Here is a 13,431-nt window from a genome sequence, read left to right on the forward strand (position 1 = left end):
GTCATTAGTTTGTTGACTGATTTGTTTGCTTCTTTGGGGTGCAAAGTTGATGCTGTCACAGTATAATTTCTTTTTTTCACTTGATTCCTGCTAGTCTTCCGTTCATTCTAGTTACAGGACTTCTGCAAATCCAAATAACAACAAGCTGTGTTTGATGACATTTGCTTCATTAAATGGAGTTGCATTTGCTTCAGATATTGTTTCCATTAGAGATTGAGTTTATCCAATCATTGAGGTTTTCTTTAGGTTTGTTTTAAAAGGATTATCTTCTATTAAAGAGACATTCTTGGAGGGAAATACAATTGGGGGCAAATTTGTTTACTGGTAAGTGTAAAAGATACCTTAATCTATTGTTACAGCAGCACACAAGAAATTGGAAATGTTTTGATTCATGAAGTAAAAAGCATTAATATCTTTCTGCTTTTGGTTCATAGCAAGCATAAACCGCAGATGAAGAGAAAAAATTAAATTCATTGTTTTTATTAATAAAGCTGCAAATGGTCATTCGATGTTTTGATACTGAAACAACTTATAGTTTCTTCACAACTTGGCAATTTTACCACCTCTTTAGCCTCTAAAACATGTATGCACCGCATTAAACAATGAGTGTCACCAAATATTTTACATTCATAGAGTCAAAATTTATTCTAATCCAGAATAGATTAGAATAAATTTATTCCAATCCAGGCGGCTTGTTACGATATACGTACTGTCTGCAGAGATATGGGGAAAATGATAAATTTATGATATATTTTGTATTTCTAGGTGGCTCAATATTTGACACTCCTGCTCTTAATGGCTCATAAAAACCACTTATGCCAATAAATAGTACGGCACTTAATTCATCAGGAGCAGACACAGAGGGGTTCTGTTTTTCATCTGGGGACTGAGATGGTCATAGGAGAAGAGCTACATGTATGTATACGTACCGTATTTTCCGTACTATAAGGCGGGGAAGAGAGACAGAGACTGCGGCGGCAGCGTGTCAGTTGGTCTGTGTTACCCAGAAGGCAGTTGGGCACAATATCGCAACACCAACACCTTGAGTGAAACAATGATTGGGGCAGCCTACTATATAAAGTACTCAGGGACCGCTTCTTTACAAATGTGTATGTGTAATAATGGAGTATGGAAAAATCACGTCCCATATAGGTTCAATACAGGACGGGTGGCAATCCTAACTGTAGCGTCTATTCTATGCGTCTTATAATACGGTGCGCCTTATATATGAAAAAAAGTTTTAAAATAGGCCATTCAATTAAGGTGTGCCTTATAGTGCAGAAAATACAGTGTATAGATTTATGTTTTGTATCAGTATAATGTTGAAGCATCCGTTGACAAGCTATTTTCTGTTTAATGGCAGAGTTTTATTAAAATTGAGTTGCCACATGTTCAGAGAATTAGAACAGAAACATACCCACAGGATCACAGATCCTCCACCGTACTTAAGTGTCTGTGAGGGTTTTTTTTTCACATATTCCTCCCTTGCTTCAGGCAAAATTCACCTGATGTGTTACCAGTGAAGCTCAATCGTGCTCTCATCTGACAAGATAGATAGTTTTCTGTTAACGTAAAGAAAGTCATTGATTATTAATTGAAACATAATAGAAACTTTGATCCCTTATAAAGGTAAAGTATACTTTACAAAAAACTTCATTTATGTTAAAGGAATTGTCAAGGAGACCTACAGTTGTTCCACTACTGAAAACTATTATTTCCTAACATAGAAAACACAACTTCAGACATGTTTAAGCTATATTTCACACTAAATCCCACAATTTATTTTGACTGGGTTAAACTCTTTTGAAGCGACCAAAGGGTCAAAAAGTAATTCCTGCCAGGTGCATGTAAATATGCTGAATCCATTAACTTTGCAGACCCCCAATGTTAATACTGTATCCTATGCAGGACTTGGGAATGGACTACTACGTGATAGGGGAGTCTTTTGAAACCTCTGTGCCTTGGGACAGGTAAGTGCATTAAGAAGGGCTGCAGGCTTTCCTCTGTTAATTTTTAATGCATTTTGTTCTTTACTCCTTCTGAAAGACCACTCTGCTTCCTTGACGACCCTCTTTCTTTTTCAAATTCCCAGCCTCTCTCTTTGACATTCACCTTCATGTCTGCTTTCTCTAACCATTTAAACAACTGCATCAAAGGCTGCTTTTCCTTCTCAGCTTTACTGCCACGCACACACACAAACACACACACACACAAACACACACGCACATATATAAAATGACGTGGGTTTATCACCACATGTGCTGTGTGGGGGCAGTGTAACGTGTATACCATGAGCCGCTGATCTTCCTCAGATCCATGTTGTGAGATCTGCAGTTCCAACATGTTTTATTACCCTGCTTTCTCGCACAACAAACACGAGCACGTGCAGCTCCCTGTTGTGTAAGATGCCTGACGGGAGAGACCAAGAGATCAGGCACTGAGGCAAGCATATGTGCCTGGCTCATTAACCACCCTCCTCCCCATCCTGCACAATCCACACCCGGCTGCACATGCTTAGGACTGGCGGCCATTTCCACACCAGTGGGAATCTCTCGCTCAGTGGTCGTCATGTCAGTCAGTCTGTTGTCCTCCTCCTTCCTGGCTTCCTGCCTTTTTTTTTCCACAAAATTAACCCTTTTTGTGCCATTAATGAATTCATTCATATGGATGTTCTTTACAAGCATAAAGGGCTACGAGAAAAGAAAAGAGCTCTTGAATTTTTGTGTCTTTCACATGAATTTTCTTTCAGGGTTTTGGACATTTGCCGGAATGTGAAGGCACGCATCATACGAGAGTGTAAAGACAAAGGAGTTCAATTTCCACCTTTGTCAACTTGCAGGTAACAAAAAAAAAAAAAAAATTTTCTGTGAAAACTAAAGGTGCACAGAAGGGATGTTTATGTGTCACGTAAAACTGTCAAACGAAACTAGAGATGCTGAGATTTTCTGGCCTTCCCCTGCTGTCGTCCTATAGTGTAACAGCAGGGGAAGTCTTGCTCACTCTCTCGCAGCCTAAATAAACCAGACATTCTTTTAAATAGTTTCTTAAGCCTCTGTTCTTCCTCTGACTTCATTTTAATCACATCACTGATACTGAAAGTACCTATGATAATTCCTCACTCTGTAACATCTTCCACAACGAAGAGTGTTGCTCAAACTTTGACCTGGTGGCTCTTGGTGTATGTAGTGTGCATATTTTAAAAACAAAACAAAAAAAGTCAAACCAGCGAGGTCCCTCAAACAGTGGTCTGGCAGCCATTTGTGATTATGTGTGGCCCAGTACCACAATTCAAGGATGGATAAAATTTGCCCTAGTGCATTGCTTGAAAAACTATTTTTTTGGATCCCATTTTCAGAAAAAATAAAGGTCTAAAAATCTATCTATAATTGGCAGTAGTAGGCCCGAATTCAGGACTTGCGTTTTATGAATATTTTATTATTTCATATTAAACGGGGCCACAAGCATCCAGCAACTTTTATTCAAAAGCAGATTTGGATTTTCTCATTCTTTTAAAAATGGCTAAATACAGTCGAGAGTGATCCATGACCTGTTGATATTTTTAGCCCAAGACTATAGAAAAAAAATCCATGCAAAACATTTGGACATTGCTAGTCCCTTTTTTGGGTTTTGGCTTTACAATGATTCACAGATCCTTTGCCTTCAAAAATCCAACTATCTTGTTTTATTAAAATTATAAGTTTATTTTTGAGAACATAATTTAACAAGTTCTTTCAACTTGAGGATTTTGCCCCACTTGTCATAAACAAGTGGGGCAACTAGTAGAACACTTTTTCTATTAGAAATAAAATGGTACTTCTGTTAGGGTTTTATAGTCATTATATATGCAAATCCACGATACAGCAGTAGCATGACTTATCTTTTTTCCCCCTTCTTGTAAAAATCACTTACCCTTCTGTAAAATGTAAAAATTTCCTCCGGAAATGTTTTTTTCTGTACTCCCGTCCCAGTTGCCTTGATCAGACGGACAGTGGGACAGACAGACGTCTGGCCGGCTGGCTGAGGAGCACCAGGCTGCCGCTCGCAGATTGCGTGCAGATTAAGCCTCGGCCTGATTATGCTGCAGCCATTCATTTCCCGGCTGCAGTCTGTCACATGATTGATTTGTCCATTTAACCTCTAGAACAGTCAGCGTGCCAGGTGATGGGCCATGTCAAATGAACAAGGGCTCTGCACCCTGCGCCTCCACAGGGAGCAGAGCCAGAAAATAAAACCACACACAAACTGGAGAGTTTTGTTATAGCACAGCGGCTGTTGAACTTGTTTACAACACCTGAGCTGTTTGCTTTGTTAAAATGCAATGCAGATGAATCTCTGATTTTCTCCTATTCAGTATGGCAGTGCTTTAAGATTGTCTGTGGTTTCTAGTATGATCGGAATTGAGGTCAAAGGATCACTGGAGGATAAATCAAACCTCCCACCTTCTCATTATCACTATTATGCCTGCTTTGGCAGACAGATTTAAAAAAAAACAACAACAAAAAAAAAAGAAAAATTCAATTGTAGCCTATTAGAAAATGCAACTGCTAAGTGTCAGTCTAAGATTTTCAAAGTTTCTCACTGAGGAGTTTGTTTAAACGTGTCCCGTTTGTGCAGAGTGACTCAGACGTATGACGCTGGCGCCTGTGTCTACTTCTACTTTGCCTTCAACTACAGAGGACTCAGTGATCCGGTGCATGTGTATGAACAAGTGGAGGTGGGTTCAGCTTTGGTTTCTATTGTATTCTTTCATGGGCAAGTTGTTCCGTAATCATGAGTCAAATGATTCTGGTTTCAGGGTATTTACTCAAAATTTATGACCAAAACTTCTAAAAAAAATATATATATATCTGACTGAGTAGTTCAGTTACTGTTTTTGTGCTGCATAACCCAAGCAAATAGATATTCTCCTTTCGGGTTATTTACTCAAGAGCAGAATTCCTTGTTCCTTCAATTGCACCACATTGTGAAGGTCCTGAATTGGCAAAGAGATCCTGATTCGTCACACTTCCACCGCCATGTTTGACTGTTTTATGTCAAATGTAACAGAATACACACTTATCACAAAGTTCTAATTTTGTCCACTGATTATTTTCCCAAAAACTCTTGGAGATGATGAAGATATTCTTTTCAAGCTTTTATTTCTCGAACGTCCTGGAAGTGCTATGATGCGGCCTTGGAGTAATTTTGGAGTCCGTTGATAATGGCTCTCACTGTGGAGGGCCAGAACCCTTAGATATGGCTTTGTGACCCTTTCCAGTTTAAATGCCAGTGACTGTTTTTCACCTGTTGTTTAATTTCTTTAGATGGGGCCTTGATGTGTTGTATTTTAACTTGTTCATGTTACCAGACGGTTTATATTTAGGTGATTTAAGACAATAATCAGCCCTGTATAAACACTGCTGCTAAAACAAGGGAACATATTCATTTTTGTTAAAAATAAATGAATAAAGGAATGATAATCGAGAGTAAACATCAGCTAAATTTAGGAATAGTACCAAAAACCAATATATGTCCTACCTGCTGCAAGAGAGAGAAAAAGCTGTATAGCTTCAGCCAGCTGACCGGCAGCATGCAGCCGCAGGTTTAGAAGGATCAAAATCCAGACCAGATATGTTGGCAAATTTTCCAGTGTCTTATCAAAACAACTAAATTGTAGGAACCACAGGACTACCTGTTAATTTTAAGGCCTTGATATTGGTAATCCGTCTGATTTGCCTTCAGCGCAGTTTGCCTCAGAACATTGATTTTTCCTTTCTTTTATTTTTTAAAGTAAATCTCTCAAACACTCTTGTTTCTGTCTTTTCTTTCAGCATGCAGCTAGAGAAGAAATCCTTGCCAACGGAGGGAGCTTGTCACATCATCATGGAGGTACTACAAGCTGAAAATTTCACACTCAAAACATTATCAGTTGCCCCAAATATACATAAACCTTCCTACTGGATATTCTTCTGTCCATCATATTTAAACATGTTGATCTGGGGTGCGCTGATAGCGATGCGGCCTGCTGCATGCCACGGAGCCGACCGTGCTCTAAATGTGCGTTCGGACCCTGCTTCCCTTCACACGTCCAGAATCCGCTCCTGCAGCTCGGATGAATGACTCCGACTCGTTTGTTCACTTCAGCAAAGCGTAAGCGCGGGAGGCCGGCGAAACGACTCCATGGGGCCCCATCAGGGACAACCGAATCGGCCGCCTTATCTATATTGCCATCCGCCTCGCTGTTTTCATACATCACTTCAGGCTATTCATCACACCTGTCCAAAACAGTATGCAGTGAATCAGCTGCAATATTAAATCACAATTTTTCCCGAAGGCGGGGACGGGTTCAAAATTAAAAGATTGCTAATAAAAAGGAGGCAGTGGGTCGGGGTAAATGATGCCGCCGTTATCGCCGGCTCTACGCTGACCTCCAAGCGGTGGCCCCGTCACCCCCGAGCGGCACGGGGGAGGTGACGAGCGGGGGAGAGGAGGGGATATTGATGCAGCTCCTGTGTGCGAGGCCCACTCTGTAATTGTGATTAATACCAGCGGCGCTCGCTATCTGAGTGCAGACAGGCCGGTTTGTCTGCCCACAATCAGCGCTTGACAAATGGAGCCTGTTCCTGCAGGTTTTGTGTATCAAACAGATGTAGTCAAGAATGGTGAGGTGGGAGGGCACTGCAGGAAATCTACATTTCTGTGGCCCCGTGTTCACAGCAGGTCACTGCTGCGCTGAGTGGGCAGAGGAAGGATTTCTGAACACTTCCTCTGCAGCTCCATCGCTCGACCACCTCGCTCTGTTCACCGCTGTTTGACAAAAGTATTTAAAAACTCAGGAATCTGCGTTTTAAATAAAATTATAGACTGGTTGAAAACCCAGAAGTCCAGGGCCTCATGTCATCTGTAACCAGGTGACCATGTTGTAGTTATGAAGAGTTCCTCAGCATCAATCATCAAGGAGCTTCATCAGTCTAGTAACTCCTCATTGAAGCTTCTTGGACAATAGTTCCTGCTCGTGTCCTGGCCCCATTTTGTGAGAGAGGCGCAGTGTTGAGGACCGGCGGCTCAGCTAACGTTCTCTTTTCTCTGCATGAATGAGAAGAACAGCATAACTTCAGGGTGGATTCCTCTGCTTCTGCACTTCCCCGCAGGCCCAGTTCTTTACTTCTTATTAGGATTTGATCTAATTAGCCAGCAGTTCTTAAATGTGACACGGTTTTCATCCAGCCACACCTCTGCAAATACATAGACAGTGCTCAGAATTACTGTCATTTTCAGCATAACAGTAATTATGTGATGAGGTTATTCCTGGCAGTTGGTTGCGTTGGAGTTTAGTTGGGCGTTTCTTTGAAAAACACAAAAGCACATCACACTTTGTAGATTTTAGATTTTAACCTGCAAAAAAAGTACAACTATTTATTAGTTCATGTCGCTTAACAAATATGTTCTACGTACGTTGTCTATAATATACAAACACATTGAACATTGAGGTTTGTTGTGAGATGTCAAAATGTGGGGAGGGAACATTTTCAAGGCGCCGTAGGAGGCAAATAAATGACCTCATTTAGAGAAGTTCACTTCTTGCCTGAACTTCTGTAGACTTTTCCACATGTGAAATATGAATTTCTCTCTCTGTTTCTTTTTTTTTTTTTTTGGGACGTGGGGGGGGAAGAATCTCTGAAATAGCTACCTGCTCTGCTTTGCATGTCTCAGCTGCACAGACCAGGTCTGGGGAGATTGATTGCAACAGAAAGCAAAAAGGAGAGAATATGACAAGATAGATGTGTAAATTATCACAGTGATGGAGGCAATGATGCAGTCCCAGAACCTTCTGTTTTCTTTCCTCTTTGAGAGAAGGGAGGGACGGTGGTGGGACAAGAGAGAGACGGAGTTCGGAGGAGGAGGAGGCTGTTGTCGGGGGGGCGTGGTACGTTCTTGGTTATTGGGCAGCAGCTGATTGGTCCCTCTGCCACCATCTGGAGGTCTGTGTGCCGCCGAGGGTCCCTGGTGACCCTGCTGTCGGCCCTGTTTTGTTAGGAGACGGGCGTTGCTGCCCTCGTGGCTGATCCCCATCTGGGTTTTCCTGGCTGCTGTGTGATATCATGGGGATGTGATGTGTTGAGGGGAGGGTCCTTCCCTTCTGACACTCTTTCAGCACTGCGGCTTCCTGCTAAGGATGAGGAAGAAATCATCGCACTGACTCTGTTTCGAGCTTTTATATCTAATCTCAGGTGTTGAGCTCTGAGCAGCACCTGTTTAAGCTTCTCCTTTCTGTTTACTTTGCGTTTCTTTCACTGACACAACTTCGAATTGTTTATATTTATCAAACTATGGTGGCATTTTTTTATACCCTTTTCTTTCCTGTGCTGTTTATAATAAGTTTTTCAGTAATGCTAATGTTATAGTGGAACCACAGATCCTTTTCTTTTTAACTAAAACTTTTACTTTTGGAAACTGTGTGGTAACTAGGTCTGTAGTGATACAGTAATCTTACGATACGATACACGATATTCTGTCCATGATACGATACATATTGCGATATTCATCAGACGATACAATTCAATACACTTTTGCGATTTTCTGAAAGATTTTAGAGGGACAGCGTATTTTGGTGACACTTTGTGACTGTTATAGAGTTGGATTGAATTAATTTAACAGAAAACTGATTAAAAGCACCAACCTGGCTCTGGTTGGACATGGACACAGACTTAAAGTCGACAGCTGGACAAAATGAATCAAAGAAGTGGTGAGAAAACATGTTTCTTTTAATTGAAACAGTACAAACTGTAGCTTACATGGATTACAAGCACCCTGCTCTGAATAGTTTGATACCTTTTTAACCTTGACACTTATCATCTGAAGGAATCACTCTAAGCCTGATGACCTAATCACTCTCCCGGCGAAGCAAGCAGTGAGTGAGCAAGGTGACAGTTGGATGTTACGATGCTTGAGGTTGAATATCGATTTTTTTCTAGGAAAGAAAATATCGATATATATCGCGATATCGATATTATCCTACAGCCCTAGTGGTAACTCAGTGATTTAATAGTTAATTAGTTTGGCTCTACTTGGCATGGAAGGATGAATCTATTTGTTAGAGATTTATCTTTTTTTCGCATCTCTATAAGTAAGCTCACAGGTGTGTCTGAATTATTTCATGTCTGTAGTTTGATAGAAAAAGTGATATGTATATTGTATGAGTTTATTAGACAGTGATGTATTTACACGGCTTATTTCTTTTAGTTTTGATCATCAGTCATTTGAGCTAGTGACCTGAGATTTAGTTCGAAAGAACGTTATATTACTATACAAGATCTGTAAGGGAAAAAATTACATTAATCTATAAATAATGGTATGACATTTTTGATATGATGGTAAACAGTTTTTGCATAATAATGGCAAGTCACAAAAGTTTATTCTCAGAGAAGCTGTATGCAAGCAACTGAACTGTCATGTTAAGTGGAAAGATAAACATTTACAAATGTAAATGGGATCTCACTGGATACTTCCATCTTAATCTAACTAAACCTGAACTGTTTTTCAAAAACAAATTGACCATTTTCTGTTTCTACATTTGAGAGGTTTGCTGTTTAAATTTATTTTATTGATAAAAAAAAAACAAACAAACAAAAAACTTCAATTCTTTTTGGGGATTCACCTGAGTTCATCCCAGCTCATACATGACCTCAGTTGATGTGGGAAATTATTTAACCTTTGAAAATGTGCATTTAGTTTCTACATGCTGAAGGAATGAGCTCCAGTCGGCTGTAAAACATGGAGTGAAGCAGAAATGTTTTGTTTTTACTTCAGACGGAAATGAAAGCCTGTATTAATATTTGTTTATATTTGCCCCGCGAAGCACCACCAGTTGTACTTGAACCACGGTTTAGGACCACTGCTTCATGCCAAACAAGAAGGAAAACCATTCAAAGCACAGAGGGAGTCCTCGGCTGCTGAGCCGTTTATCTTAGCAATATCAGCTTTCAGCACCGCATTACTCTCACTTTTCTGCCCGATGCTAAAAAAAGTAAATATTTTAAGTTATTCAGCTTTATTGACTTTATAAACAACAAGAACAAGTAAATGTTCTTGGTTCATTTCTTTTAGCACACTTCAAAGTTCCCAACCAGACCTCCTGCTGGTTGCAGATCCTCCACTGGGCGCCGACTCTGATGTGTGTGCGTGTGTGTGTGAACAGCTGCGAACCTCCCAGGCAGCCTCGCCAGGTTTTGTGGCGAAGCTGCTCTCCCTCCTCAGGTTTACGTTTCATAGGGAATCTCGGCGGTGGCGGCGGAGAGCCAAAGTCCTGCTGACAGAGGAACATAGAGCCGGTGTGGCCGTCTCTTGGCCGTCATGCTAACGCCAGGGAGCCGAGCTCAGGACAGCTCGGCCCCGTAGGTCAGGAGGAGCGGCGTGCTCGTGTGCAGGGAGGGAGTTTGACTTTAGCGGCGGTCTCGACCAGTGAGGGAGCCGGGAACGGACCGCCGCAGCCGCCAACCGACCCCTCCTTTGGGAACACACAGAGCCTAATGAGTTTGATAGTCTGCTGAGCTCCATAAATCATGCCATGCAAAACATTTCTCCTCTCTGAATAAAAGCATTTATCACCCTCTGTTTATTCACTCACTCTCACAAGATTGATTGGCTCCCAGCAGCCTGCTGAGCAATCAGCCATGCCGATTCCGCCGTTTCTCCCCCATGGTCGTCTTCCTCCACTTATTTATTTTATTTTTCTCTTCTGCCATTCAGTGGGGAAACTTCGGAAGGAGTGGATGAGGGAGACCGTCTCCAACGTCGGTGTGGGGATGCTCAAGTCTGTCAAGGACTATGTTGACCCAAATAACATCTTCGGCAACAGGAACCTCCTCTAAGTCCAAGTCCCCATCCATTATCTCACCTTCTGTTTCATTTTTTTCTAAAAGCTTCCTGTGCATTTTGGACTAACGGCTACTAAATGTGAATTTAAAACCCAGATGTCCATCAAACATGTCTCTCGGTGCCATTTAATGATTATTCACTCTTCTCTTTTACCATACGTCGCACTTAATCTGCTCAGCTTCTTCTAACAAGATTCAATGGGTGCAGCAAAACATTGACTTATCTCAGATTTGCTTCCTGAACACCTTTGCCAACATAGAAGAAGTTGTGTTATGGTCCTCCTGTGAGTGAGTGAGTGAGTGAGTGTTTGGCACTACTTTAGTGGTAAGTTTCTAAAGCTCTGTGCCTTTCTAAAGCTTGTGTCTGCCTTTCCTTCTCCTTTGTGTCCCACATTTGTCCTTTTCTCGTCTCTTGTCGTTCTGACCTTATGCCATATTAGACGCGTTTCAGGACCGAGTGTATCTGTGGGCGCCTGTCCTCCCGCCCCAAGCAGTTTGGGTCCACCTATTCCAAGCAAATGTTTCGTACGATTGCCGAAAGAAATACGCATACCTTTGTGTGCTTAGTTTTTGTACTGAAAGTTTTTACATGGAGTGGTTTGTAACTAATAAAGGGAAGTGGAAATTGAAGCCATTTTGAACACGTTTCTGTTTTGGAGGGAGGGGAGGGGCCTGTGAACGGCGGTGCTCACGTCGAACCAAAGACTTGAATCATCAGATTGTGTCTGATGCAGTGCATGTCAGAGGTTTACTCATCATTGGCATTAATCTTGAATTTTTGATCTCTGATTGATTTATTCCAGCTTGGAATGCTTATGTGACAATTTCAAATAGTTTTAGAAACAAGAATTAGATGAAGACGTTAAAGGGATTCAGCAGGATTCTTTGTGAATTCAGACTTGACTTTTTGTAGCATAGCCCACAAATCTTTGCTATAGTTAATGGCAGGGTTTTCCAAAAGCTCTGTGTTTATGGTCTCTAAAACTGTCTAAAATCATTTCCTGTTGAAAGCTTGTTGTCTGACTCAAACGTTCACCCTCAAATGAATAATAATTGGTAGGAGTGATCAGAAATGATCCAACTGTGCACTGGGAAGGATTGTGAAACCAGTGTCACCGTCCACGTTGCTGACCTGAAAAGAAGACCCCAGAGAAAACCTTTAAATTCTGATATCAGGAGTCAAAGTCAAACCAATTGACACATATGATGCATCGTACATTCTACAAAGTCGATTGAATAATATAGTAACTGGACTACTTCCTAATCCTTCATCTTACAGCAACAGTGATGACTGGAAGTTGAGATCTTGAATTTTTCTATAAGACAACGATCCTAAAAACCACCAAATTTGTTTTTGGTTCAGATAAAGGAGACTCGGGTCAGCTTTTGAGAATCTCTGACTGCGGCTGAAACAAAAAGCTGGGTTATGTTTAACAACCAGCAGGAAGCCTATCAATTTAAATCGACACCATCAGTTACGCAGTTTTACCAAAGCCACTCTGGAGAAAGGTTGTATGGTCAAAGGAAGCAACAGTGGAGCTGTTCAAAAACAATCATGAGATTCATGTTTGGGGGAGTAAACCAAACTGAGTCTTCCAAACTGTACCAAATGTCAAGCGTGGTGGCAGAAGCATCATGCTGTGGGCTTGTTTTGCTGTCATACAGTTGGCTCCAACAGGACAATGATTCCAAACACACATCAAACTGATTTCAGAATACGCAATGTAAGCTAGGATTAAGATTTTGGCTATTTAAAGGAAAAAGGTGTTATTACACACGTTTTTAATAACGGAGATTTCTCTCAATGATGAGTGCAAACCTCCTAGTGGCACATCCTTCATTGTCATGCAGTCACCTCATCAGCTAAACTGTATTTTTTTTTCCCTTTTAGTATATGCAAAGATTCCCATCCTGACAGATCCTGACATGTAAATATTTATGACTGTTAACACATGCTAAGACATTCTGCTCAAAACCACACGTCTTTACTAAGTTTGTTCCTCGAAAGATTCCTCGAAGAGTCGAGTAGTTTAGTGTTTCTATATTGTCCAAAAGCTTTTATGAACTGATACTGTAATGTGCTACATTTTGATACTCGTTCTCTGATCTTTGCCTCCTTTTTTTTCCTGGTCCACTCTGTCCCTATGTTGATTAAATACAACAATAAAACCTTCTCCAGATAACTGAGATACCCGAGACCTGACTTTTTACCCCCATGTGTCAAAAAATAAATAAACTCGCCTTTGAATGTTATCGCTTTTACCTTTATTGTTTTTGTCAAATTTCAGCTTCTCTTAACATCAACATTGAGTACATTTTGTCAATGCTGTTTGTGCAATAAACTAAAGTAAAAATCATTAGCATCGGGGCTTTTTTTTTTATCATCTCGGTACACGCACAATCGCAGGGCAAAGATGTTCTTGCAGCTCTGAAGTGTCTTAATTTATTCTGGCAGATGTGCAGCGCAAGGTCAGCAGAAGCCTGAAAGCAGGTTTGTGTTTTGTTCTGCCTCAACATGCGCCACGCAGAGCTCACGGTAATCCTGCACAGCAGAGTTGAACAGAATCCGCTTTTT

General features: G+C 41.0%; 1 protein-coding gene across 1 annotated transcript in view; it reads left to right on the plus strand.

Annotated features, from left to right (window-relative positions):
* agps (alkylglycerone phosphate synthase) overlaps positions 1-13,213 on the plus strand; it is a 37,176-nt gene extending 23,963 nt beyond the window's left edge. The window contains exons 16-20 of the mRNA XM_015043882.1: positions 1,909-1,970; positions 2,750-2,839; positions 4,615-4,714; positions 5,811-5,868; positions 10,729-13,213. Of these exons, the coding sequence (XP_014899368.1) occupies positions 1,909-1,970; positions 2,750-2,839; positions 4,615-4,714; positions 5,811-5,868; positions 10,729-10,850 (432 nt within the window). The 3' untranslated portion in view covers positions 10,851-13,213. The remainder of the gene's footprint in view (positions 1-1,908; positions 1,971-2,749; positions 2,840-4,614; positions 4,715-5,810; positions 5,869-10,728) is intronic.
* The last annotated feature ends 218 nt before the right edge of the window (positions 13,214-13,431 follow it).

This window comes from Poecilia latipinna, unplaced genomic scaffold, assembly GCF_001443285.1.
Source record: "Poecilia latipinna isolate Pla-1442-1.1 unplaced genomic scaffold, P_latipinna-1.0 Scaffold655, whole genome shotgun sequence".
NCBI lineage: Eukaryota > Metazoa > Chordata > Actinopteri > Cyprinodontiformes > Poeciliidae > Poecilia > Poecilia latipinna.